The sequence below is a fragment of the Lepisosteus oculatus genome, chromosome 22 (assembly GCF_040954835.1).
Source record: "Lepisosteus oculatus isolate fLepOcu1 chromosome 22, fLepOcu1.hap2, whole genome shotgun sequence".
Taxonomy (NCBI): Eukaryota; Metazoa; Chordata; class Actinopteri; order Semionotiformes; family Lepisosteidae; genus Lepisosteus; species Lepisosteus oculatus.
Window position 1 is genome coordinate 275,153 of NC_090717.1, and position 26,466 is coordinate 301,618.

Here is a 26,466-nt window from a genome sequence, read left to right on the forward strand (position 1 = left end):
CATTGCTTCTGGAGAGTGGGTGGGAAACCGGTGCCAGAGATGTGTCAGAACATGACTGGCTGAGCCGAGTGGGCGGGCAGGAGGATCCTGTGATGTGTCTGAACATGACTGGCTGAGCTGAGTGGGCAGGCGGGAGGATCCTGTGATATGTCAGAACATGACTGGCTGTGGTGAGAATGTGTAGCTAATGTAACCACATTCTAAATTGGGTTGATATATAATAAAAGAATCCTGAATTTGAGCATGAAAAATATATCGCAGTTTAATCAGGCAATCCTCTGACATAAACAAAAAAATGTATTTCACATGGAAATGACGCTGTTCCCATTAGGTTGTATGACTTGCTCGTTGGTCCCTAGTCCTGTCTGGGAGAGTCCAGCGGCCAGCAGCAGTGCTCAGGGTTCAGGCCTGGGGGGTGGGGGTACAGAGCCTGTGGGTCTCAGAGGGCAACAGGAAGGTGTCTGCTGTATTGACAGCTAGTCTCCAGCTTACTGTTATCATTATGTAAATGACAATCTTTCTTCCTTTATTTTTGATTGTGTGAATAGCATACTTTGAAAATCTCTATCAAAAGCTCCCAAATACAAAACACCATTTATGAAAGAAATTTGGAATTGGCTATCAAAGACAACCAAAACCCCTTACAAAATCACCAATCACTGAACCAAAACCCCTTACAAAATCACCAATCACTGAACAGGAGCTACTGGACAAACTCCAGGCCCTCAGACCATGCAAAGCCTGTGGCCAAGATGGAGTCAACAACAAGATGCTGAGACACAGCAGGTCTAAGTTGCAACAAGCTCTGCTCAAACTCCTCAATCTCATCATGACAGCCGGATGTTTCCCTCTGGCCTGGAACCAAGGACTGATCACACCCATCTATAAGAGTGGAGATAGACTTGATCCCAACAACTACCGGGGCATCTGTGTGAACAGTAACCTGGGGAAGGTATTCTGGAGTATCCTAAATACACGAATACTGGCCTTCCTTACCGAACACAATGTCCTGAGCAAGAGTCAGATTGGCTTCTTACCAGATCTCTGCACATCTGATCACATTTACACCTTACACGCACTGATAGACAAACATGTCCTCCAAAAAGACAAAGGAAATATTTTTGCCTGCTTTGTCGATTTCAAAAAAGCATTTGACTCAATTTGGCATGAAAGATTGTTTTATTAACAAAAGGACCAAATTCTTCACCCAAGGCCGTGGTGTGAGACGGGGCTGCAGCCTGAGCCCAACACTGTTCAATATCTATATCAACGAATTAGCAGGAATGTTGGAACAGTCTGCAGTTCCCGGTCTCACACTACACAACACAGAAATCAAGTTCCTGCTCTACGCAGATGACCTGGTCTTGCTGTCGCCCACAGAACAGGGGCTGCAGCAGAACCTGGCACTGCTGGAGCAGTACTGTCAGACCTGGGCGCTGACAGTCAATCTGGACAAGAACAGAGTTATGGTTTTCCAGAAGAAAGCCAGACCTCAGGGAAACAGGTACAAATTCACACTGAACAACAACACATTGGAGCACACATCCAGCTACACATATCTCGGTCTCACCATCAGCTCTTCTGGGAGTTTTGACCTGGCTGTGAAGGCACAGGGAGAAGGCACTCAGGGCTTTCTACGCAACCCATCAACAAGAATCTGGCTCCAAATATTTGAAAGTGTAATCCAACCCATTGCCCTATACGGCAGTGAAGTGTGGGGTCCCCTCATAGACCAGGAGCACACTCAATGGGACTGTAGCGGCAATGCTTGTTCATAAGATAGAATTAAGCATTGCTGTGCTTTCCTAAATGAGGCCCCATCTCACTCTCCATCTCTGTGGTGCAGCCACAGAGAAAGTATTCATGCAGGCTGATTTAAGATTTAAGATGTTTTCTTTTGATAAGGGACAGCTCCCAAACGGGGATGCACTTAGCTAAGCCTGGCTATCATGATCAATGGTCATCCATTGGCGCCTATCTGTCTAGGGAGTGCCAAATGGACATCTGGACTGCATTCCTAAGTGTCAGGAGTAAGTGACTCATATCTCACCTTGATCAACCAATCAGGGACTGGCAGGGCGTGGTAACACCACGTGGGTCTCCAATGCCCGCCAAACTCTCAACCAATCAACACGCATCTGTGTCTTGGTCAAAAAGGGAGCGCAAGCTCAGGTCGGGGTTCTCCTTGGCCATTTTCGCGCACCCTCAGAGACAATCACGTGACAACTGCGGTTGTCTGCACTGGGACTTGGACTTTGTTCTAAGCGCGAGGCCAAGGATCCCGTACCTACTCAGAATTCTACCAACGCGAATGCTCCGCTTGATCAACGGCAGCCTACTGTTGGACCCTCGTTGACAACCTGAATAGCTTATTAAGAAGTAGCGCTGGACCGGGAACGAACCAGCTTCTTCCCGGGCAAAAGAGTGACTTGCGAGGATCCGCAGTCACACTCTGTGCATAGAGACTTTCTACTAGCCAGCCGGACTGCTGGTAGATCCCCTCGGAGCAACGACTGCCCTGAGCGCCGCAGTTAGATTCCTCTGTCCGTCCTACTCCGAGCTGCACCTCGACTGGTTGGCCGGTAGCCAGAGGACGCTGGGACAACCCCCATTGGACAACCGCTGGAACAGAGGCTGCAACAGAGCCTGTCAGCTGGTTTGGTGTTCGTGCCGGGAAATTCCAAATCCATACACAGTGGATAAGTAAACCCCATGTTCTACATTGCATCTCGAGAATTCAATTGTACCTCAACACAAGTTGTTATCAATTTAATTCATAAGTAATGTATTTACTTCCGAGTTTAGAGTAAAAGTGGGTAATAACACTGATTAGCGATTTGGTAACCTAACGATATATATTGACATATATTCTCTGTTGTGTATCTCTTTGTTTTTGCATCTCTTCGAGATTATATACCTTGTATATTGATAACCCTCACAGTAAGGTCTGCCGCTTGTATCCAGGCAGACTAGTATATGGTGCACAATTTATATTAATAAATGTATCTTGTGTATTGAACGCGTGTGTGTGCGTTGTTAGTTGTTCTGACGATTGATTTTCTAAAAGCCACAACGAACCACCTCGTGATTACTGCTACAATTAATAATTGTCTCAGTAAACCCATCAAACCTCTACAGGACAAACACCCCACAGAAACTCTGCACATGGAGATCTGTAGTAACATCCTCCCTGTGCAGAGAAAAACACCTAACAACGGGTGCAGGGCCGAATTAGGCCAGTACCCACTATTGATAAACATACAGAAAAGAGTATTAAAGTATTGGCTACACCTAAAAAACAGCGACCTAAATTCCTACCACCACAAAGCCCTGCTGAGCCAGGAGCTGAGCCCAAAACAGAGCCCCCTGAGCCAGGTGGTCCTGAGGCTCACTGACCTGAGCCACAACGACACTAACCAGCCTCAGGACAACACTGCTAGAGCACCACAACCCAGACTCAACCACATCACAGCACAGACCAAACAGCAATATCTCACACACTGGGACACACACACACACAAACACAACATAAACTGGAATGCTACAGAACCCTAAACAAGCAATAAACACTAGTTGAATATTTGACCAAGATAAGAAACAGCAAGGAAAAACAGACCCTGACGAAGTACAGGCTCAGTGACCACAGCCTGGCCATAGAAACTGGGCGACACAGGCAGACCTGGCTGCCCAGAGAAGACAGGCTGTGCTCCCACTGCCAGTGGGGAGAAATAGAGACAGAGGTGCACTTCCTACTGCACTGTGACAGATACTCTGGGATTAGAGAAACAGTCTTCCCTAAATTCAGAAATCTAATCCCACAGTTCCCACACCTGCCAGAGTCACAGCGGGTCCCGATCCTACTGGGAGAAGGAGGAGGGAATTTTATGATATGTCTTTGTTGTAAATGTGTGTAATATGTCTGTAGATTTTATTTTATCTTTTGTTTTGTTTCATGTTTTATTTTTTTGCTTTGGCAACACTGATTGTACTCATCGGTCATGCCAATAAAGCATCTTGAATTGAACTCAATTGAATAAACCTTCATACATTCAAACAGTCCTCTGTACCAGTGAACTGGTGATAATCTGGACAACTATCTCGTAAACTCTCTTTTATACTCCAGCTTTTAATGCTGTGTAATTTAATGTGTCAATAGGTGTGCACCCGTCTCTTTTGTTTAGTTGTAGAGCACTTGGGGGATCATGGAAGTCGCGGTCACGTGCAGTTTTCTACATCTAGACTACATCTTCCAGAATGCCTCAGTATGTTTCGTTTCCGCTTCAAAAGCGGTGGGAAAATTCAACATGGCGTCTCCCAGTGCTGCACGGAGTGAGCTGGATTCGAGTAGCGAGGAGGACGAGGAGAGGTTCCGGGAGGCAGCTTGGACCTTTGAAACTAATGGGACTACTGTCCGAAAGCCGGGTACGGAAAACCGTCTGTTCGGGACCTGAGCCTGGTACTGCAGGGTGCGGGTGTGCTGGCAGAGGCTGGAGTGAGCGTGTTGACGAATGTGGTACTGTTCAACGATGTCAGTTTGCATCCCTTAAACATTTAATATGTCTGCTGAAGGAAAGATCCCAATATCCTTTTCAGCATGTTTAATGTTTTTTCATCTCCGGAAGGACTGATGCGAAATTACTGACCTTGATCATTTCCAGTATTTTCTGACGTGCAAAAGTCGCACATCATAGTATCTCTTAAACTCTCCAGTTACACCTGATGCGGGAATCAGACCGAATCGGAAGCTCAATTGATGATGATGATGATGATGATTATTAATACTCTAATATCATTCATCTCGTCCGAGATGCTGTGCGGCGTTCTGTCTACAGTTCGAGATGAGCCGGTCTGTCTTGTACAGTACCTGTGTCTGGTTAATCAATATATACCGTTTTATATTGTACTTTGCTTTGTAATTCCTGCTTATGCTCGCTTGCTTGTTAACGGCGTGAATGATTCTCTTCGCAATGCGATAGTTTTAGATTGACTGCACAGGTCTGCTCTGCCTGGAGCTGACAGGTTGGCCCTGGTGCTCTGGATGAATGGCAGACCTGCAGGAAGACTCCCAGTGCGCAGCAGTGTGCTCAGTCCGGGCTTTATTGTGAGTTCCACACTGCTCATCCGAGCAAAAAGGCAGGTAAACCCTGGAGTGGATCAGACTGCTGTGCACTGGGAGTGGGAGGCCACACACTGCTGGGGCTGTCTGTGGAGCTGTGTGGGCTGATGGCCATTGTGATGCTGTGTTCCCAGGAGGAGGTGCTGGGGAGCAGAGGAGTGGGGTGCCTGTGGAACAAGCAAGCCGGCGGTATGTCTCACCTCTTCAGTCCTGCTCCCCCCCTTTTTAAAGCTTTTTATTTGAACAGAAATACAATACAAACAAGAGTACATAACATAACATATCAAAAAACAATGTCAGGGGTACGTATTACAATACAAACACACATTATGAAAAAGGTTTAAAGATAAAGTCTGCACTGCTTTCATGGTTTTATATTTCGAAATAGTCTGCAAATAAGCCTTTACGTCTATTTCATCTATTTATGTCTTAGCAAGCAGCCATATCACTCTGCAGCTCACCACCAGCAGCCCCCAGAAGCCCAGCAGGGTGAGCCTGGTCAGTACCTGGAGGGGAGACTCCTGGGAAAGCTAAGGTTGCTGCTGGAAGAGGTGTTAGTGGGGCCAGCAGGGGGTGCTCACCCTGCAGTCTGTGTGGGTCCTAATGCCCCACTATAGTGACGGGGACACTGTACTGTAAACAGGTGCCGTCCTTCGGATGAGACGTAAAACCGAGGTCCTGACTCTCTGTGGTCATTAAAATCCAAGAGCGTTTCTTGAAAAGTGTAGGGGTGTAACCCCGGCGTCCTGGCCAAATTTCCCCTTGGCCCTTACCAATCATGGCTTCCTAATAATCCCCATCTCTGAACTGGCTTCATTACTCTGCTCTCCTCCCCACTGAGAGCTGGTGTGTGGTGAGCATTCTGGCACACTATGGCTGCCGTCGCATCATCCAGGTGGGGCTGCACATTGGTGGTGGTGGAGGGGACCCCATTACCTGTAAAGTGCTTTGAGTGGAGTGTCCAGAAAAGTGCTATATAAGTGTCATATAAAGAAAAAGAAAAATATATAAGAAAAAGTGTAAGCAATTATAATTATATTATAATTTCAAACATCGGACTCTTTCCAGACCCTTTCACTTTTTTATATATAATAACATGCCAGTAAAATAATTAAGTCAATTACACACATTTTTTTAATTATTTCCAATGGGATTGAAATTCAACATAACATTCTTTAAAACGTTTATCAATATTGGCCTCTTTAATCTAAGTTTGCAAATCAATCCAGAAGCTTTTTACCTTGGGACATAACCACAATAAATGCTGAATAGTTTCAGAGCTGTTTTGTCAAAAAACACAGTTATCATCTATATTAATTTTAATATTGCACAACAAGGGTCTTTACAGGGTAAATGCAATGAATTATTTCATATGAAACCTCCTTAACCTTATTAGTTCTACAATATTTATTAGACATCATCCAATTTTTTTTCCCAATCAATCCATTTTCCAAATGAGGAATTCCAATATACTCTAACTGCGAGGATATTGTCAACTTGCAACAGGGATCTTAAAAGCTTATTACATCCAAAACTCAAAATATCCTTTCCTTGTAGTCTGATATAAGCTGTATATTTTTCCATAGTTTCTAATGGACTACTATTGCTATTACTTAAAAGAGTCAATACTTCCCTAGGGTTCACATTAATTACAGTGAAATATTGATCAGAATTCATATAAATATTATATCTGTTAACAAAGTTGGTGTAATTATATATTTCACCATTAACATTGATTAATTGTTTAGCTCAAATTATACCACTTTTGACCCGATTTTCAAAAAATAAAGTTTTGTTTCTAACTTTTATATATCTATTGTTCCAGATGGTAAATCTATGAGGGGGGAAATTATGTTTATACATACGTGACCATGTAAGAAGTACTTGTTTATGGAAACTGGCAAGTTTCAAGGGGAGTTTTCCAACGTCAAAGTTACACTCTATACCCCCTACTTCTTGAAATAGTAAGTTAGGAATTATATACCATATACTTTGCTTATTTTTAAAATAATTTTAAAATAATTATCTTAAAAACAGCATTAGATGTCCTAAAATCTAAAGCATTTAAGCCCCCTTCTGTCTGTGGACGACAAAAAATATATTTTTTAAGATAATAGATAGATCCTTTATTAATCCCGTGAGGGAAATTGCAGTGAAACAGCAGCCTGACTCAGTCAGCACAGCACAGCACAGTGTGACAAAATGATACAATAATACAACAACACAATACAGTCAGTACAGTCAGTGAGAAGTGCAGTAAAAAGTAAACAAATGGAGTATACAGATTTGCTCACAGTACAGAAGATACAAAACAAACCAGATTGTATAGTACACAAGAAGATGTATTGTACATTATGAATATATTGCACAAATTCATCTTTAGTCCAAAAACAGGCCAGTGTTGCCCCTGTCCAGACACACAGTGGATGAGTTGTACAGTCTTGTGGGAGAAGGCAAGAATGACCTCCTGTAGCGCTCCCTGTTGCACCGTGGTTGGATCAGCCTATTGTGGCGCGTGCTCTTCATTCTCACAAGCATGTCATGGGGGTGGGAGACGTTGTCCATGATGGCCATTCATTTGGACACCATTCTCCTCTCAGCCACTACCTCCAGGGTGTCTAGATCAGACCCAATGACAGAACTGGCTCTTTTGATAAGTTTGTTCAGCCTGTAAGCATCCCCTGCTCTAATCCCAGAGCCCCAGCACACCACTTCATAGAAAATGGTACTCACTACAACCGACTGATAGAACATATGGAGCATCTTACTACACACATTGAAGGACCTGAGCCTCCTCAAGAAGTAGAGTTTATGTAGATGGTCTCAGTGTTTAGTCCATTCCAGTCTATCGTCAATGTGCACATCCAGGTACTTGTATGAGTCCACTATCTCCACGCCACTCCCATGGATGTAGACAGGTGTAGGTTGGACCCTCTTCCTCCTGATGTCTATCACCAACTCCTTTGTCTTTGCCACATTCAATTGCAGGTGGTTCTCCCCACACCACAAAGCTGCTGACCAGTTCCCTGTACTCTTCCTCCTGCCCACCCTCAATACATCCCACAATTGCAAAGTTGTCTGAGACCTTCTGCAGGTGGCACGACTTTGGGTTGTACTTAGTCCAAGTATAGATGGTGAAGAGGAATGGAGAAAGAGCTGTTCCCCGAGGAGCCCCTGTGTTACTCACTACCTGTTCAGACGCACAGTTCTACAGTCTCACAGACTGTGGCCTGCCTGTCAGATAGTCGGTGATCCATGAGATCATGGACTTGCCCACTTGCATCTCCCCCAGCTTCCTTCCTAGCAGTAAGGGCTGGATAGTATTGAAGGCACTGGAGAAGTCGAAAAATGTAATCCTCACAGTGCTGCCAACCCTCTCCTAGGCCCTTTGCAGCGTGTAAATGATTGCATCTTCCACACCAACACTGGGCTGGTAGGCGAACTGCAGGCTGTCCAGTGATGAGCTAACTAGGGGTCTCAGGTGGGATAGGACCAGCCTCTCCAGTGTCTTCATGACTTGAGAAGTCAGTGCTACCGTTCTATAGTCTTTGAGGACGGTGGGGCAACCTTTCTTTGGTACCAGGACCAGGCATGATGTCTTCCAGAGCACAGGGACTCTCTCCAAGCGCAGGCTCAGGTTGAACAGGTGCTGGAGCACTCTGCTCAGCTGGTCAGCACAAGCCCTCAAAACTCTGGGACAGACGCCATCTGGTCCTGTGGCCTTACCCTGCTGAAGCCTCCTCCACTCTCTCTTCACCTGGTGGGCTGTCATGGGAGAGATAAACCCTCAGACTTAGACAAAAGTATTCAATAATTTAAAGAAAGGTCTCTTAACAACCATGAGTCAGTTTTTTTTCTAATGATTGTATAACAAGAGAAAAGTTTAGATCCCTTCTAATTTTTGGATTTTTGGAAATCTTAATACCGAGATATTCAACTACATCTTTTACTGGAATATTGCATATGGATAATACGTCACATTTCCCAAGAGCCATGAGTTTACATTTTTTTATATTTAAAGAGAGACCAGATACAGAGGGAAAAAACCTGTAAGCACTTAATTGCCTTCTCAACCTCCGTATGGTTCCTTAAAAAACGTGTTGTATCAGCCAGTTGGGAACACTTAATCTCTTTATCCTGTATTTAAATACCCTGAAACACATCGCTTTTAATATGAGTAGCCATAACTTGTGTAACCAACAAAAACAGGAATGGGCTTATGGGGCATCCTTCGAATGGGTCGAATTCCCCCAATCAATTTAAAATCTGTTTGAGGTCCCATGAGCCAGTTTAACAGAACTATTACTTTTGTTGTACAGTGTTCTAATTACCTTTGGATATATTCACCAAAGCTAAAAAAGTTGAAGGTCTCAAAAATAAAGGAATGTTCAATTGTCTAAGGCCTTATAAAAGTCCACAAATAAAATAAAGATGTCCTGAATAATAAATTCGCTGTAATCTGTAAAATCAACTAAATCGAATATTGTTACATATATGTCTTCCTTTCATAAAACCTGACTGTGACTCATCAATAATTGAGTCAAGGCCTGTTTTCAGCCTCCCTGCAAAAATAGATGCAAGAATCTTTCCATCATTATTAATCAAAGTAATAGGCCACAAGGGATCTTTATCTGGGTTTGGGATTATAGTTATTAAACCCTGAGTCATCGAGGCTGGTAAGACTCCCTTGTCAATTGATTCCTTGAAGAAATTCAACCAGATCATCTTGAAAGGTTTTATACAATTCCAGTGGGAAGGCCATCATTACCAGGAGATTTGTCCACTTTGAGCTTACTCATACCTTTCTTAATTCCGAGAATGGATATCTCTTTATCACAGATGGCTTTAAACTCTTTATCTATGGTTTTTATGTCTTCTTTTAAGGATTTTAAAAAATCACACATTTTATCTCTAGAACGTTCCTTACTAGCATATAGCTTACCATAAAAATCTGATACATATTTTGAGATTTCTATGGGGCTGTGAGTTTCACAGCAAACTATGTTAAATTTACTAAGAGATGTATATTCTCCAATCTTTTTTTCCAAATTATACAAATATTTTGAGTTTTTTTCACCTTCCTCTAACCATCATCTCCTGGACCTAACAAAAGCTCCGTTTGCCTTTTCTGTGTACATAGTTTGTCAAATTCAGCTTGCGGAGTAGCTCATTTACATGCAGCTGTTTGATCAATATTGCTATCATCAATAATATCACAAATTGCCTAAATTTCCTCTTTCTTTATTCTACTAGATCTTGCAACTTCTTTACTTTTTTAATAGCAATTGATCTTATCTTATATTGAATAAATTCCCAATTTTTGCTGTATGAATTTGTTAATTGAGCCCACTTCCAATATGTTTGTATAATTTCATTTTCCCAGTAAGTTTTAGACATTTTAGGATCATCATTATTGCTCAAATTAACAGAAAGATAAATTGCTTTATGATCAATCGGTACTGATGATTCAATAGCGGCCTTATTAATCTGTCCTTCTAATGAGTTTGAAATTAACCAAAAATTAATTTTTGACTGTTTAGACCTGTCCTTATTACATCATGTGACCTCCTTTAGTCCTGGATGTTTAAATCTCCATACATCAATAATTCCTCAGCCTTGACATCCTGTACAACTCCATATCAGGAGGGGATGATCTAGCAGGTATAAGGAATCTGTCCATCACAACATCAAAAACTGTATTAAAATCTCCCCTAAAATAATCTCAATATCCTGAAACTTGTCTTTCATTTTATTTATCTCTACTTCAACTTCAAGAAACAAATTGCTATTATATTGCTTATTGTTGGAAAACATCCCCAGCAAAACATTTTCCCATCAAGAGCCACTGTAATAATTATCCATCTGCCAAATTGATGAGCTTTACTACTAATAACATTACCTTTAAATGTACCCTTTAATATTGTAACCCCCGCAGAATGATTACTACCAAATGATTACCAAACATCACTGCCCCATTTACTCTTACAGATATTCAAACCCGAAGAACAAGCATGTGTCTCTGCATTAAACCTCTTGCAAAACCTCGTTTGGTCAAATCATGCAGGTCTTCGCTCGTCTCCAGAGCACATCCCGAGTAGATCTACCGGTGAACTGAATAATCGTTGTTCTCGGATTCCTGCTTTGTTCCTTCTGTCCCAGCCTGTGGACAGTATCGCCATCAGTCTGAAGTCTGTCCTTCTTTTGGAACCACAGCTCCATGGATGTCGATCACTGTGTGTTTGATGTCCTCCTCCGTCTCCTCGGGAACACCATGCAGCCTCAGGTTCCATCTCCCGCCTCGTGTAACCTCTGCTCCAGCTCAGCTGTTTTGTGTTCCTTTGTCTTAGTCACTTCCTTCACTGCTTTCATGTCAGGCTTTAAGTCCTTTACTTCATTCAACGTGAACTTTATTGATATTGTTAAGGTTTTGATACTTATCGAGTTCTTTCGAATTAAGTCCTCCAGATGATCTGATCTCTCATTAATTTTCCTGGAGAGGAGCACCACGATATTATTCTGCATTTCAAGCAGAAACGGCTCCTCTTTCATCCTCTTCATGAGAGGTTTTTCTGGAGTGTTGGGCTCAGCATCCATGTCGAGCAGCTGCTCCACTTGTGGGTTGCTTGATCCCCTCTCGCTGTTACGACACTGTAGCCACGGTAAATCTAGGACTCTATGCAGAACCTGGTCGAAAGCCAAAAACTCTGGTTTAGCAAAAGCCAGTTTTACTTAGCCAAATCGTGACAGACGCAGATCGAGAAGCCGAAGGATCAGGAAATCGAATGCACAAAGATTGCACTTAATGGCAAGGAAAAAGAGTTCCACTGGTAAACCAAGACTGAGCCCCGTGATGATAATAATAATAATTGCTTACACTTATATTGCGCTTTTCTGGACACTCCACTCAAAGCGCTTTACAGGTAATGGGGATCCCCTCCACCACCACCAGTGTGCAGCCCCACCTGGATGATGCGACGGCAGCCATAGTGCGCCAGAACGCTCCCCACACACCAGCTCTCAGTGGGGAGGAGAGCAGAGTAATGAAGCCAGTTCAGAGATGGGGATTATTAGGAGGCCGTGATTGGTAAGGGCCAAAGGGAAATTTGGCCAGGACGCCCGGGTTACACCCCTACTCTTTTCGAGAAACGCCCTGGGATTTTTAATGACCACAGAGAGTCAGGACCTCGGTTTTATGTCTCATCCGAAGGACGGTGCCTGTTTACAGTATAGTGTCCCCGTCACTATCCTGGGGCATTAGGACCCACATGGACCGCAGGGTGAGCGCCCCCTGCTGGCCCCACTAACACCTCTTCCAGCAGCAACCTTAGTTTTTCCCAGGAGTCTCCAATCCAGGTACTGGCCAGGCTCACACCTGCTGGGCTTCAGTGGGTTGTCAGGTGTGAGTTGCAGGGTGATGTAGCTGCTGGCTGCTGGTGATAAGGGGATTCATTCTTAAATAGCTTTAAATAGTCTGTTGCCGAGGTGACTGATTGGATAATTAACCAATACGTCTGCGTTTGTCAAAATTGGCGGAGGCTCATGCCGGATTATTCAACTCGAAAAGAAAAAAAAAGTAACTCAACTTGTTATCCAAGTTATGACTATGTCAGGAAATGACATGAAAACACTCATGAAATTAACATATACATTTAGTGAACCTTATCAGACATCCGAATCAGCTCCCCTCTCACACTTCCTGCTGCCCTGCCCTGCCCTCTCACACTTCCTGCTGCCCTGCCCTGCCCTCTCACACTTCCTGCTGCCCTGCCCTCTCACACTTCCTGCTGCCCTCCCCTCTCACACTTCCTGCTGCCCTGCCCTCCCCTCTCACACTTCCTGCTGCCCTGCCCTCCCCTCTCACACTTCCTGCTGCCCTGCCCTGCCCTCTCACACTTCCTGCTGCCCTGCTCTGCCCTCTCACACTTCCTGCTGCCCTGCCCTCTCACACTTCCTGCTGCCCTGCCCTGCCCTCTCACACTTCCTGCTGCCCTGCCCTCTCACACTTCCTGCTGCCCTGCTCTGCCCTCTCACACTTCCTGCTGCCCTGCTCTGCCCTCTCACACTTCCCTGGGATGTTTTGCAGTGTGAAGATTGATGCCCATGAGCATGATGGGAATGTGCTCCAGACAACCCCTGAGTTCCGGGCTCATGTTGCCAAGAAGCTGGGAGCCTTGCTGGACAGGTGAGCCCTGGGCAGGACTGGGAGGCGCCCCAGATCAATCCAGGGTCCCTTGCTGACACCCAATTGTGTGTCGTTGCAGCTGCATCACCGAGGCGAAGAGCTCGGAGCCCTGGACTGACAGAACCACTCCGGATGCAGAGGATGGTGAGGGGCGCAGGCTGTTTCCAGCGTGAGTGTGTTCTCCTGCGTGGGCAAGCAGCTGTGTTGGCATCTGTGTCCCTCTGTCTCCGTGTCTCCAGGTTTCCGGCTGTTCTCCACCTCCGTGCCCGGCCTGCCCAGCGCGCCTACAGAGGCCTCGCGCCCTGCAGCCTCACAACACCCCTGCGCCAGCTCCAGGTGAGACTGTGTGTCTGCCACTGTGTGCTCCCGTCCCCCCCTCTCTTGGCCACTGTGTGCCCCCCTGAGCCACTGTCCCCCACTGCCCCTCTCTCTCTCAGTAACTGTTCCCCTCTCTCCCGCAGTGAGTCGGACTCTGAGCTGGAGTCCAGGGTGAGAGAAGCCGCCGTCTCGCCCGGAGACCTCCTGCGGTGCTCCGTCTGTCCCAGCATGCCCCAGGACAGGGAGGAGGGTGAGGCGAGCCTGGGAAAGAGGAAGAAGAAGAGGAAGAAGAAGCTGAGGCCAAAGGGAAATGAGGGTGCGAGTGAGGAGGAGGAGGAGAGAACGGAAGTGCTGCACCCCGTCCGTCCGGAGAGGGAGAGGAGGAGGAGGGTGGAGGGCGAGAGAGGAGAGGAGCAGACTCCCCACGGGAGCACCCCCCCGCCAGGGTCGCGGGACGGGAGCACAAGGAAGAAGAAGAAGAAGAAGAGGAGGAGGAGGGGTGATGAAGAGGCGCTGCTGGCGGACTGACGAGCTCTCTCTCCTGTCCTGGGACACGAGCCCTGCAGGCCGACAGACAGCGCACAGATGTGCGGGCTCTGGCCTGTGCTTAGGCTTGTGTTCAGGTCTGCATGTTGGTCTGTTGAGGGCCATGCTCAGGCCCGTGCTCCAGGCTGTGCTCAGGCCTGACCCGTAGTCTCCCGGAACGCTGCGCAGTGGGGGTCTGTGTGTGTGAGGAAGAGGAAGGGAGAAGAGCCCTTGTCAGGCCCTGCGTGATGTACTGGCCTGGTTGTGCCAGCTCCAGTGCTGCTGTGTTGGTGTCTGCTCTGTTTTGTGCCTGTTGTTGTGAGATTACAACCCTCCAGAATTTAATCCTGTTATTCTCATGCCATCGAAAATAAATAATATCTTTTTTGGATAGTAGGCATTTCAGAACTGATTTCATTTAACATGTTACAATAACAAAATGATAGTTAAGGGATTCCAGAATTAATTTATTATCGGGAAGAAGCTGTTAGTCAGATGAGCAGATGGGCAGCAGGCGTCCCAGAGTCTCAGCTAGACCGCCAGGAGAGCCCACACTGCAGCTTGTGACTGGCTGAGCTCTGCCAGCACGGTGGTGGGCTCACTGCACTCCTACAGCTCCTTCTGTGGGCCAGTGTCAGCTCCCGGGGCTGGCACAGAGTGTCTGAGTGTCCTGCTGGTCGGACTGGGCAGATTCCAGAGGAGCGGATACATCCTGCTGGCCGGACTGGTGCAGATTCCAGAGGCGGGGATACATCCTGCTGGCCGAACTGGTGCAGATTCCAGAGGCGGGGATACATCCTGCTGGCCGGACTGGTGCAGATTCCAGAGGTGCTGATACATCCTGCTAGCCAGACTGGGCAGATTCCAGAGGCGCAGATACATCTTTCTGGCCAGACTGGCACAGAGTCCAGAGGGGGGGATACATCCTGCTGGCCAGGCTGGGCAGATTCCAGGGGGGGTACATCCTGCACAGATCTGCGATGATGGACGGGGGACAGAGCCACTGAGATGCTCCTTGCTCTGTCTCGGCAGCTGTTCTGCCTCAGTGGCTCCCCCTGGAGGTCCAGAGGTAGCTCTTTTCAGCCTGGCTACTGTGCAGAAGAGACGATTTGTGCAGGGATGTAGGAGTCGATGTCCCCAGGCTCAGGGGAGAGGAGGTGAGGAGGTGGGGGCTCGCTGGGCTGGGAGGTGTGGTACAGCTCAAGACTCCTTGAGGATACTGCGCACAGAACGAGAGGGTTAGACAGGAGAGCCAGGCCACTCAGGACACTGGGGTATCCCAGCTTGAGCCATGACGATAATACTGGGATACCCCTGATTACTTCGCCATAACCCTGGCAGAGTGTCAGGTGTGTTACCTGTGACAGGTGAGCTGGTGTGCAGGTGGAGCGAGTCTTGCTGGGAGACCATGTGGACGGCCGGATCTGACTGGCTCTCGGGATCCATGGTCAGAATCTGCATGAAGAGGTCAGTCAGCAAACACCTTCGTCATGGTCAGACCGTGGTCAAGACTTGGACAGGTGTCCCATGACTTCCCTGTGTGACTTGTTTCAGCTGTGATGGGATATCTGTGCGTCTACTAGCGAGCTGATACCTGTCTCAGGTGTGCGTGAAGTGTTGTTATTACTATCTCTAACTGTGTGCCTCAGGCATGCTGTTACCTGTACAGGTGTGTTATTACCTGTGCTGGGCATCTTGGTGTGTATATGGACTGCCGTGCCTGACTCTGTGCCTCAGGTGTGTTATTACCCCTCAGGTGTGTAATTACCTGTGCTGGGCATGTTGGTGTGTATATGGACTGCCGTGCCTGACTCTGTGCCTCAAGTGTGTTATTACCCCTCAGGTGTGTTATTACCTGTGCTGGGCATCTTGGTGTGTATATGGACTGCCGTGACTGACTGTGTGCCTCAGGCGTGCTGTTACCTGTACAGGTGTGTAATTACCTGTGCTGGGCATGTTGGTGTGTATATAGACTGCCGTGACTGACTGTGTGCCTCAGGTGTGCTGTTACCTGTACAGGTGTGTAATTACCTGTGCTGGGCATGTTGGTGTGTATATGGACTGCCGTGCCTGACTGTGTGTCTCAGGTGTGCTGTTACCTGTACAGGTGTGTTATTACCTGTGCTGGGCATGTTGGTGTGTATATAGACTGCCGTGTCTGACTGTGTGCCTCAGGTGAGCTGTTACCTGTTTGACAGCAGTGAGGCTGGCCAGCGTGCCGATGCCGCTGGTGTCGGTGATGACCATGGCCTGGGGGAACAGGCTGGAGTTGGGATACTGGGGCAGCTCAGGCTTGTGTCCATACACTGGGGGAGAGACAGCAGACTGTGTCACTGCGATGGCAGGTGCTGGGCTTAACAGACGTCTCGTTTGACGGTTACTTGACTTATTGATGGCTCTGTGGAGCTGTCTACACAAGGGTGGTATCTGTGTGTGTTCCCTGTTACTGTCCAACAGGAAGGAACAAATGGCTCCATCGTTTATGGGATACTTCGTGAAAAAGATCTGCTGGTTATTCCTGTGGAAAGACATTTTGTAAAAGAAGCATTGAGCTAAAACTCTCAACTGGGGTCTAGCTCTGACTGACCAACAGGGGCATCAGACCTTGAACCAGGAGGGGGCGCAGTTCAGGGACAAAGTACAGTGACCTGAGTTTGTTCAGAGAAATACGATCGTGAGAGGCAGCCAGAGGTGGAATCAACTCCTCTTGCTACTTTCATCACTCAGTAGCTCATCAATCCCAGAATCTCAGCTAGCTGGTTCTTGGATGATCCCGGAGAACAGGGTTCAACAATTTGGCGGGGAAGTTCATCCCAGAGACTCTCACACCTTGGCCTTCCAGCACCCTCTCTCCTGTCCCGGACTCACCGTGTGGGGATAGTTGAGCCATGGTAGCCATGAAGGAGCCTGGGCCCATGTGACTTGGGAACTGCTGCATGATAGGTTGTTGGTGGGAGGTGTGGATCTGCTGCTGGAAAGGGATTGGCTGGAGGGTGGTGAGCCCACCCCCGACACTGTTAATGACAGTCTGGGGCTGAGTGGAGGCCAGACCTACGAGCAGAGAGAGAGAGAGACTGCTGCAGTAGATGATCAAACTAACAGACTTGCACACTGAGGCACTGAGAGACTGATGCACTAAAAATTGGAAGACCATTACTGATTACAAAAAAGATACCTGGTTTGATTGTTAGTAACGGATTAGTCCAATACTGTATGTTATTCTGTTGACAGTTTCTTCTGAAGAAGTCCACTGAGATGACAAAAGTCAAAACCAGAGAAATTCAGTTCCTCCAGCCTGTCAGTATATGACACTCCCTTCAGACTAAAGAGACTCAGTTCCTTCAGCCTGTCAGTGTGGCACTCCCTTCAGACTAAAGAGACTCAGTTCCCTCAGCCTGTCAGTGTGGAACACTCCCTTCAGACTAAAGAGACTCAGTTCCTCCAGCCTGTCAGTGTGGACACTCCCTTCAGACTAAAGAGACTCAGTGCCTCCAGCCTGTCAGTGTGGGACAATCTTTTCAGACTAAAGAGACTCAGTTCCTCCAGCCTGTCAGTGTGGACACTCCCTTCAGACTAGAGAAAGGCTGCTATGTAGACAGGTGTCAAGCAGTGAGATGCCTGTGGTTACCAATGAGCAGCGAGGACTCTCCTGGCCCCAGGCTCACCACGCTGGGCAGCGAGGCCATGATCAGGCCCTGCGCGGGGGTGGGCGAAGAGGGGGACAGGCCATGCAGCGCGGTCAGGGTGCTGACTGGGGGCAGCATGCCCCCGCCAGAGCCCCCACCTGCCCCTGCGCCTGCTGTGGACACTGAGACCTGCGAGGGAGAGGGGGAGGGCAGTTAGAGATACAGGCCGGTACATGACGGGGTCTGCTGCACCCGGGGCTCGAGTCGACAAGTACCGGTCTGCACGGCGCCTCCAGCAGGGCATGGCTGACCTCCAGCCGCCCCCCCATGCTCTTGTCTCCATGGTGATCTCCGCTCGATGCCATGTTCTGATTGGCCGTCGGCTGGCTGTACTTCACCCCTGGCATAGAGAGAGAGAGGCAGCAGAGGGTTATGGGCAGGCAGCAAGCCGCTGACAGTTTGCTCGGCTCCAGGAAAGGCAGGTTGCTCAGTTTTAGGGGGGTCAGGCCCTTTGGCGAGCCAAAGGGAGTTGGGTTACCATGGCTGGGGCTGTCCGTGCCGCCAGAATGCCCGGGGTAGGAGCTGTCCAGCGCCAGCTTGTGGCGGAAGGCCTCCTCTTTACGGCGGTTGGCAAACCAGTTGTAGACTCGCACCTCCGTCACCAGGTTCGAGCCCAGCCCGGCCAGCTGGGAGGGGGACACCCCGCGCTGCAGGCACTCTGCCCTGGGGACAGAGGGCGATGGTGAGGCGCTGGAGGGTCTCTCTGCGGGCCCGCCCCTCCACTCACCCGCCCTCCTCACCGGTTACACTCCTCCACCAGACTCTCCCGCTCCTCCTTGCTGGGGTTCTTCTGCCGTTCGTACGCCTGGAACAGGATCTGCTGGGAGGCGGGGCCCCACTTGAACCTGTTCCTGCGCTGCCTCCTGCTGCCCGGCTCCTCGGGCTCCTCCCCCACCAGCAGGCCGCGGCTGGCGTTGCTGAACTCTGGCAGGGAGAGGGCAGAGAGGCCGGCCGCTGACGCCGAGAGTGGAGGGAGCTGCTGCCGGCGCCCGGTCCGCGGCGGGGACGCACGGGGGTACTTACGCTGCGTGATCTCGCCCTGCTTGCGAACGTACCAGGTGTAGAGTGCCGCCCGCTTCTGGCTCTTCATGGGCGTGCCCTTGTTCAGGTGCTGCGACAGGTGGGACTGGTTGAGCCCCGTCGAGTCGACCACCTCCCTCTGCGGCAGGTTGTGCTGCTGCATGTAGCTCCTCACCAGCTTGGCCACCTGCCAGGGGTCCTCCCTGCTCACAGATAGGGCACCGGGTCACGGGGGGCACCGAGGCTCAGGGCACCGAGTCACGGGGGGTACTGAGCCTCAGGGCACCGAGCCTCAGGGCACCGAGTCACGGGGGGCACCGAGCCTCAGGGCACCGAGTCACAGGGGGTACTGAGCCTCAGGGCACAGAGCCTCAGGGCACCGAGTCACGGGGGGCACCGTGCCTCAGGGCACCGAGTCACGGGGGGTACTGAGCCTCAGGGCACCGAGTCACGGGGGGTACTGAGCCTCAGGGCACCGAGCCTCAGGGCACCGAGTCACGGGGGGCACCGAGCCTCAGGGCACCGAGCCTCAGGGCACCGGGTCACGGGGGGCACCGAGCCTCAGGGCACCGAGTCACTGGGCACCGAGAGACGAGGGGCAGAGAGATGCAGAGCAGAGAGACACGGGGCTCAGAAACAGGAGGCAGAGAGACCCAGGGCAGAAAGACGGGGGGCAGAGAGTCGGTGGCCCTCAGTGTGTTTATTGACATGTGTGAGAATCACCCAGGCGCTGCAGCATGTTTGCGGAGAGAGAGATAAGAGAGAGGCTGCAGGTCAAAGTCCAGCTCGGAGGCTCTTCCTGGTAAACACCTCACACAGCTCCTCTGGCTCCTCCAGTGTTCATCTCCAGGTCACCTGCACAGCCAGCACACCTCTCTAACACTACCTTCCATTAGAACTGACCCCTCAGACTTGGGTTCGAATCCAAGGTGTGCTCATACATGTGTCCTGGATGCAGGGGAGGGATTTCCTGCAAACTCGCACGCTGGTTAGTGATCAAAGGTTTGTTAACCAGGGAACAAGAGAGGAGTGAGTAATTAACAACCACCCTGAGACAGAGAGAGGGGCAGGAGCATCTCTGTTCAATCTCTTCAACGTTGTCCTGTGAGCTGGGTGTTTCCCTGAGGTCTGGGATCAAGGACAGATCATGTCCACCTATAAGAGTGGAGACAGACCCTATCAGCTTCCGGGGCACCTGTGTGAACAGTAACTGGGAGAAGGTATACTGCAGTATCATGAATGCCTGAATTTAAGCTTTCATTTCTGAGCAATGTTGTGACACTACATGACACAGACATCAAGTTCCTGCTCTACATGGATGACTTGGTCCTGCTGTCGCCCACAGAACAGGGGCTGCAGCAGATCCTGGCACTGCTGGAGCAGTACTGTCAGACCTGGGCGCTGACAGTCAATCTGGACAAGACCAGTGTTGTGGTTTTCTAGGAGAAAGCCAGACCTCAGGGAAACAGGTATAAATTCACACTCAACAACACATTGGAGCACACATCCAGCTACACATATCTCAGTCTCAGCATCAGCTCTTCTGGGAGTTTTGACCTGGCAGTGAAGGCACAGGGAGAAGGCACTCAGGACAGAGCTCAGAGAGAGGAGAGAGTGAAAGGAGAGGGGCTCAGAGAGAGGAGAGAGTGAAAGGAGTGGAGCTCAGAGAGAGGAGAGAGTGAAAGGAGAGGGGCTCAGAGAGAGGAGAGAGTGAAAGGAGAGGGGCTCAGAGAGAGGAGAGAGTGAAAGGAACGGGGCTCAGAGAGGAGAGAGTGAAAGGAGCGGGGCTCAGAGAGAGGAGAGAGTGAAAGGACTGGGGCTCAGAGAGAGGGGAGAGTGAAAGGAGCGGAGCTCAGAGAGAGGAGAGAGTGAAAGGAGCGGGGCTCAGAGAGAGGAGAGAGTGAAAGGAGCGGGGCTCAGAGAGGAGAGAGTGAAAGGAGCGGAGCTCAGAGAGAGGAGAGAGTGAAAGGAGAGGGGCTCAGAGAGAGGAGAGAGTGAAGGGAGCGGGGCTCAGAGGGAGGAGAGAGTGAAAGGACTGGGGCTCAGAGAGGAGAGAGTGAAAGGAAAGGGGCTCAGAGAGAGGAGAGAGTGAAAGGAGCGGGGCTCAGAGAGAGGAGAGAGTGAAAGGAGCGGGGCTCAGAGAGAGGAGAGAGTGAAAGGAGAGGGGCTCAGAGAGAGGAGAGAGTGAAAGGAGCGGGGCTCAGAGAGAGGAGAGAGTGAAAGGACTGGGGCTCAGAGAGAGGAGAGAGTGAAAGGAGCGGAGCTCAGAGAGAGGAGAGAGTGAAAGGAGCGGGGCTCAGAGAGAGGAGAGAGTGAAAGGAGCGGGGCTCAGAGAGGAGAGAGTGAAAGGAGCGGAGCTCAGAGAGAGGAGAGAGTGAAAGGAGCGGAGCTCAGAGAGAGGAGAGAGTGAAAGGAGCGGGGCTCAGAGAGAAGAGAGAGTGAAAGGAGTGAGGCTCAGAGAGGAGAGAGGAGAGAGTGAAAGGAGTGGGGCTCAGAGAGGAGAGAATGAAAGGAGCGGGGCTCAGAGAGGAGAGAGTGAAAGGAGCGGAGCTCAGAGAGGAGAGAGGAGAGAGTGAAAGGAGCGGGGCTCAGAGGGAGGAGAGAGTGAAAGGAGTGAGGCTCAGAGAGGAGAGAGGAGAGAGTGAAAGGAGTGGGGCTCAGAGAGGAGAGAGGAGAGAGTGAAAGGAGCAGGGCTCAGAGAGGAGAGAGTGAAAGGAGCGGAGCTCAGAGAGGAGAGAGGAGAGAGGAGAGAGTGAAAGGAGCGTGGCTCAGAGAGGAGAGAGTGAAAGGAGCGGAGCTCAGAGAGGAGAGAGGAGAGAGGAGAGAATGAAAGGAGCGGGGCTCAGAGAGGAGAGAGTGAAAGGAGCGGAGCTCAGAGAGGAGAGAGGAGAGAGGAGAGAGTGAAAGGAGCGGGGCTCTTACTGTAGCAGGTGCTCCACCTCTGCCCTCTGCCTTGCTGCCTCCTCAGGACTCAGGCTCTCCAGCTCTTTGAAGATGGGGGGGGCAAACTCCTCCTCTCCCTCCTCTGAGCTGTCGCCCTCCCCCTCCACAGGGCCCCCGTCGCCCGCCTCGGCCCCCAGCCCCCCCCCGGCCTGCTCCAGCTCCTCGGCCGCCTGGATCAGGATGTCCCGCGACAGCCCGGACCCCAGCAGGGCCCAGACCAGCTGCTCCTGCAAGCCTGTCAGCCTTGCTGCCATCGCCGGCCGCGGGGCTGGTTCCTGTGTGTGCCGGAGCGCCGGAGCCACAGCCCGTCCGCCTGTCCGCCTGTCCTGACTGGTCTCCCCTCCTCACTCGGCACAGAGTGAACTTCGCACCCTCCCCCGCCCCCCCCGCCTGCACAGGACAAAGAGCAGGGCAGCTGTAAAACACAGGCTGACACACACACACACACACTGACAGGTGAGTGAGTCTTGGCCCTCCCTCAATTTCCCAACAAACTGACCATGCTCATTTCCGTATCAATGTACACAATTCTTATGGTGAAACGCAAATCGTGAGCTCTAACTGCACCTTCCTGGGTGGCTGGATGAGCTTGCCAGCTTCCAGTGCTTGATGAGAACAATGTTACAGACAGTTGTGTACATCATGGCACCCTGTTGAGAAAATGTACTCGATGCAGCTGGTGCAGTTTTGCATGGAACCACAAGAGGGAGCACACGCCACCATAACTTCTTAGAAGCGAAACTGCGCAGGGTGCGGTTGTAGGCTTTGGCCGCCAGTGGTCACCTGACACGTCCTTGGACCAACAGCATGGGTGTATTTCACAGCTTCTAAGAATCAAATCTTGGGGAAAATTCTGTGGCTGTGTTCTTTTGTAAACTAAGACTGAAAAAGAGCTACTTTTGATCAAATAAAATACAAAATCAGACCACTTAAGGTATAAAAATAGATGAATTGTACACTTCAAGACCGGGGTTGAGATGGAGTGGGCAGAACAGAATCCAGAAGTCACTGAGGGTGAGGGGCAAGGTGATGCCTTTGACCTGGAAGAGATTGTTGGCACAGTGCCTGCTGGGTCATTCCACCAAGGACATCTGACATTGAGCAACTAGTTTATTAACTGAACCAGAAGCTGGATCATTGATATACTCCAACCAGTGATGTGACAAATCACAAATGATATACACATTTTTTTTAAGTGAATATTTTAATGACGAGTGAATGGTTTTTTTATTGGTGGAAGAAATCAGAAAAAAAATGCGACGACAAAAAAAGAAAAATATGTTAACTATTATTGCAAATGACTCTTTTGTCTCCCACTGTTCTCCCCTTGATCTAGGCCTCTCTGACCACTTAGCCATTCTCTTCAATCTGGAATTACCTGTTTCTAACACTCCCCCCTCACACTCTGTAAATTTCCGTAATCAATTGATCACCCAAGGTTTTCAAATTCTGTTCTGTCCTCCTTATCTTATTTCTCTTCCTCTGACCCTCTAGAGGACATAATACAGTTACTTGACAGTGCTCTTTTATCTGCCCTCGACACATTTGCTCCTTTAAAAACTCAAACCATCTCCTTCTCTCGCCCTGCCCCCGGTACAACGACCATCTGTGATCCATGAAGGCAGCCTCTCGCAAACTTGAGCGTAGGTGGTGTCTATCTGGCCTAAATGTACATTATCAGGTTTGGAGAGATTACTTGTCTGAATATAAGGTTACTACAGAGTCTGCTAGATCCACCTACTCTCACATCATTGAAAATCACCAAAACAACCCCAGACATCTTTTCTCCACCATCAACAGACTGCTCAAGCCAAACTGCCCCACCACATTACCTGCCTCATCGCAACTTTGCAACACATTCTTAGATTTCTTTAGTTCTAAGATTGACACCATCCGGCATCACATTCTCTCCACTACACATATCATTTCCACACCTCCTCCCTCCTCATCCAACTTCTCTGGTTCCCTCCTCTCCAGCTTCTCTCTTCTTGACTTAGCATCCCTCAATAAACTAGTTACACGCATGAAACCCACCACATCTATTTTAGATCCCATTCCCACCACTTTATTCCAGTCCTGTTTCTCTTCTCTCTGTCCCATTGTCCTCAATATTATAAATCAATCCTTGAGCACCGGCATTGTACCAACGGTCCTCAAAACTGCTCCCATTACCCCCGTGCCAAAAAAGTCGAACATGGCTCTCGACAATCTTAACAATTTTCGCCCCATCTCCAACTTACCCTTTCTTGCAAAAATTCTAGAACGTGCTGTCACACTTCAGTTACATAACCACCTCATGACAAACAACCTTTTCGAACCTCTCCAATCTGGCATCCGTCAACTTCACAACACAGAAACTGCCCTGGTCAAAGTCACCAACAATCTCCTAATAGCTTTTGATTCTGGTTCTCTTTCCATACTCATCCTTCTTGATCTCAGTGCTGCTTTTGACACTGTTGACCATAACATCTTACTTTCTCGTCTTGAGACTGTCTCTGGAGTTTCTGACACTGCTCTCAAATGGTGCAAGTCTTACCTCACTGATTGCTGTCACTTTGTCTCTCTTAATGGGTACAGGTCTGAAATTGGTCTTGTCAAGTCTGGTGTCCCTCAGGGCTCAATACTGGGCCCCTTGCTCTTCAGCATTTACATGTTTCCACTTGGTCAGCTTTTAAGATCACATGGCCTCAGCTTTCATTTCTACGCTGACGATACTCAAATATACATCCATACCAAACCTGACACTGATGTGGCTGTCTCTATTCTATCTAATTGCATCTCCGACATAAAAATTTGGATGACCCAAAACTTCCTTCGTCTTAACTGCGACAAGACTGAAGTCATGCTTATTGGCACCCCCCATCAAGTTCGTAAAGCCAGTCCTGTAACCCTATCTGTAGATGGTTCTATACTTGAGCTTCAATCTAAATTGAAAAACCTTGGGGTTATATTCGATTCTGGCTTAACATTCGACCCACATGTGCAGCATACTGTCAAAACATTTTTTTTTTCACTTCAGAAATATCGCTAGACTACATCCTATGCTATCACTAACTCTGGCTGAAAAGCTGATCAACACATTTATGTTCTCTTGAATTGACTACTGTAATGCTCTACTTGCTGGGGTATCTAAATCTACTTTGAACAAACTGCAGTACGTCCAAAACTCAGCAGCCAGAATCCTGACCAGGTCTAGTGCAAGTGATCACATTACTCCTATCCTGGAGTCCTTGCACTGGCTTCTGGTCAAATTCCGTGTGGACTTTAAAATCCTCCTGCTCACCTATAAGGCTCTACATGGCTCGGCACCTCAGCACCTGTCTGAACTATTATGGCCCTACTCCCCACCTCGCAACCTCCGCTCTTCTAACTCTGGTCTCCTTACTGTCCCCCCAGGCCCATCTACAGTCTATGGGTGACAGGGCCTTCTCCTGTTATGCCCCCAAGCTCTGGAACTCTCTGCCCAAGGATATCAGAGAGTCACCTTCTCTAAACTCCTTCAAATCCAGACTCAAAACCCTGTTCTTTAGAAAAGCCTTTACTTAACTGGTTCTATTCTTCACCCCTCTGCTTTTCTTAGTACCACCATCCACGGTCTCCTCTGTATATTGTAATTGTTTTATCTTATGTATTCTTTTTATTTATTGTTGTTGTCATTCTGTAAAGCGCTTTGAGAATAATAATAATACGTTTATTATTATTATTATTATTAAATCTCTTTATATCCATGAAACAATACAGGACACAGAGGTCATTTAAGTAATTGCGTGAGTCATCAAAAAGCTTTGTGCACCTGGAATAGTTTAGGATTTCCACATCAGGGAGGGTACAGACCTCTGCTACCGAACGAACATTTTGATGACAAATGATGTGTGAACTGCTTTGCTGCAGCTACTGTTTAGCAGGATGACAAGTGGAAACACTTCTGAAGACCTTTCTATGGAAGCTCTGCCTGGCCAGATCAGTGAATTTAGAGAGGGAGAGAGGATGCAGACAGGTGGAAGGGAGACTGTCTGATAAAGAAAAGTGGAGCTCCTAGCCGAGACAGTGAGGGGAGGCTGGCAAGCCAGTGCCATAAAAATACTTTGAAAGGAAAATAATCAGTGGAAACAATTAGACCGGAGTGGATTCTGCTGGGTTGCTCCTTGGAGGAAGAAACAGGGAAACAAAAAGTAGCAGATTTAACTAGTGTAACGCTACTCTGAAAAGGTGATCAGGATCCAATGCAGACGCAGGAAAAGGTGGCAGGTTTGAAGGCGAACAATCCAAAACAAGGAGCTAGATCGTAGTCAGAGGGCGAAAGGTAGGTAAAGGCACTAGAGGCAAACTATCCAAAACATGAGACGGAGTCAAGGTCGAAAAGAGGAAGGTAGGTAATAATCTGGTGTAGACACTGGTGGCAAACAATCCGAAGAGGAAGACGAGATCCGTATTCGGAAGGGGAAAAAAGGGGGAGTCAAATTCCAAGAAGACAAAAGGTAAGAAACGCTAGGTAGAGCTCACGAGAAGTTTACTAAATACCGAGCATCAATACGTGGGTAAGAGAGGCTTAAATAGAGCAGCCTGCCGCACGGTAAAGAGTCTGATGATGAATTAACACATGTGGCGGCGTTTGTAATTAAAACCCTCCTGCTGGTGCTGATTAGTCCTCTTCGGGGCTGATCTGGGCAGGCTGG

At 48.7% G+C, this 26,466-nt stretch overlaps 2 protein-coding genes across 4 annotated transcripts; one reads left to right on the top strand and one right to left on the bottom strand.

Moving 5' to 3' along the window:
• The first annotated feature begins 4,280 nt into the window (after positions 1 to 4,280).
• c22h12orf43 (chromosome 22 C12orf43 homolog) lies at positions 4,281 to 14,532 on the top strand. The gene is made up of 6 exons (XM_069182159.1): positions 4,281 to 4,422; positions 5,251 to 5,305; positions 13,200 to 13,298; positions 13,378 to 13,442; positions 13,538 to 13,634; positions 13,760 to 14,532. Exons 1-6 carry the CDS (start codon positions 4,305 to 4,307, stop codon positions 14,142 to 14,144), a joined length of 819 nt encoding a protein of 272 aa, XP_069038260.1. The 5' UTR covers positions 4,281 to 4,304; the 3' UTR covers positions 14,145 to 14,532.
• A 55-nt stretch (positions 14,533 to 14,587) lies between these two features.
• On the bottom strand, positions 14,588 to 22,147 carry hnf1a (HNF1 homeobox a). 3 transcript variants are annotated; one of them, XM_069182157.1, is made up of 10 exons: positions 21,770 to 22,146; positions 18,851 to 19,050; positions 18,568 to 18,751; positions 18,306 to 18,490; positions 18,043 to 18,167; positions 17,770 to 17,956; positions 17,010 to 17,192; positions 16,329 to 16,447; positions 15,500 to 15,596; positions 14,588 to 15,360 (listed from the first exon to the last, which is right to left on the bottom strand). In XM_069182157.1, exons 1-10 carry the CDS (start codon positions 22,042 to 22,044, stop codon positions 15,230 to 15,232), a joined length of 1,686 nt encoding a protein of 561 aa, XP_069038258.1. In that variant the 5' UTR covers positions 22,045 to 22,146; the 3' UTR covers positions 14,588 to 15,229. The 3 variants fall into 3 exon arrangements, with proteins under 3 accessions (XP_069038258.1, XP_069038257.1, XP_069038259.1); XM_069182156.1 differs by having other exon boundaries at positions 18,568 to 19,050; positions 21,770 to 22,147; XM_069182158.1 differs by lacking the exon at positions 18,568 to 18,751 and having other exon boundaries at positions 18,883 to 19,050.
• Between the last annotated feature and the right edge of the window lie 4,319 nt (positions 22,148 to 26,466).

Bases quoted from the DNA above. Each gene is read 5' to 3' on its own strand.
- c22h12orf43 (XM_069182159.1), top strand. From the start codon at position 4,305: ATGGCGTCTCCCAGTGCTGCACGGAGTGAGCTGGATTCGAGTAGCGAG. The intron at 13,299-13,377 runs GTGAGCCCTGGG...GTGTCGTTGCAG, and splicing joins CTGGGAGCCTTGCTGGACAG to CTGCATCACCGAGGCGAAGA. The intron at 13,635-13,759 runs GTGAGACTGTGT...TCTCTCCCGCAG, and splicing joins CACCCCTGCGCCAGCTCCAG to TGAGTCGGACTCTGAGCTGG.
- hnf1a (XM_069182156.1), bottom strand. From the start codon at position 22,044: ATGGCAGCAAGGCTGACAGGCTTGCAGGAGCAGCTGGTCTGGGCCCTG. The intron at 18,491-18,567 runs GTGAGGAGGGCG...CTCTGTCCCCAG, and splicing joins CTGGTGGAGGAGTGTAACCG to GGCAGAGTGCCTGCAGCGCG. The intron at 17,193-17,769 runs GTAACCACAGGC...CTCTGCTCGTAG, and splicing joins AGAGTCCTCGCTGCTCATTG to GTCTGGCCTCCACTCAGCCC.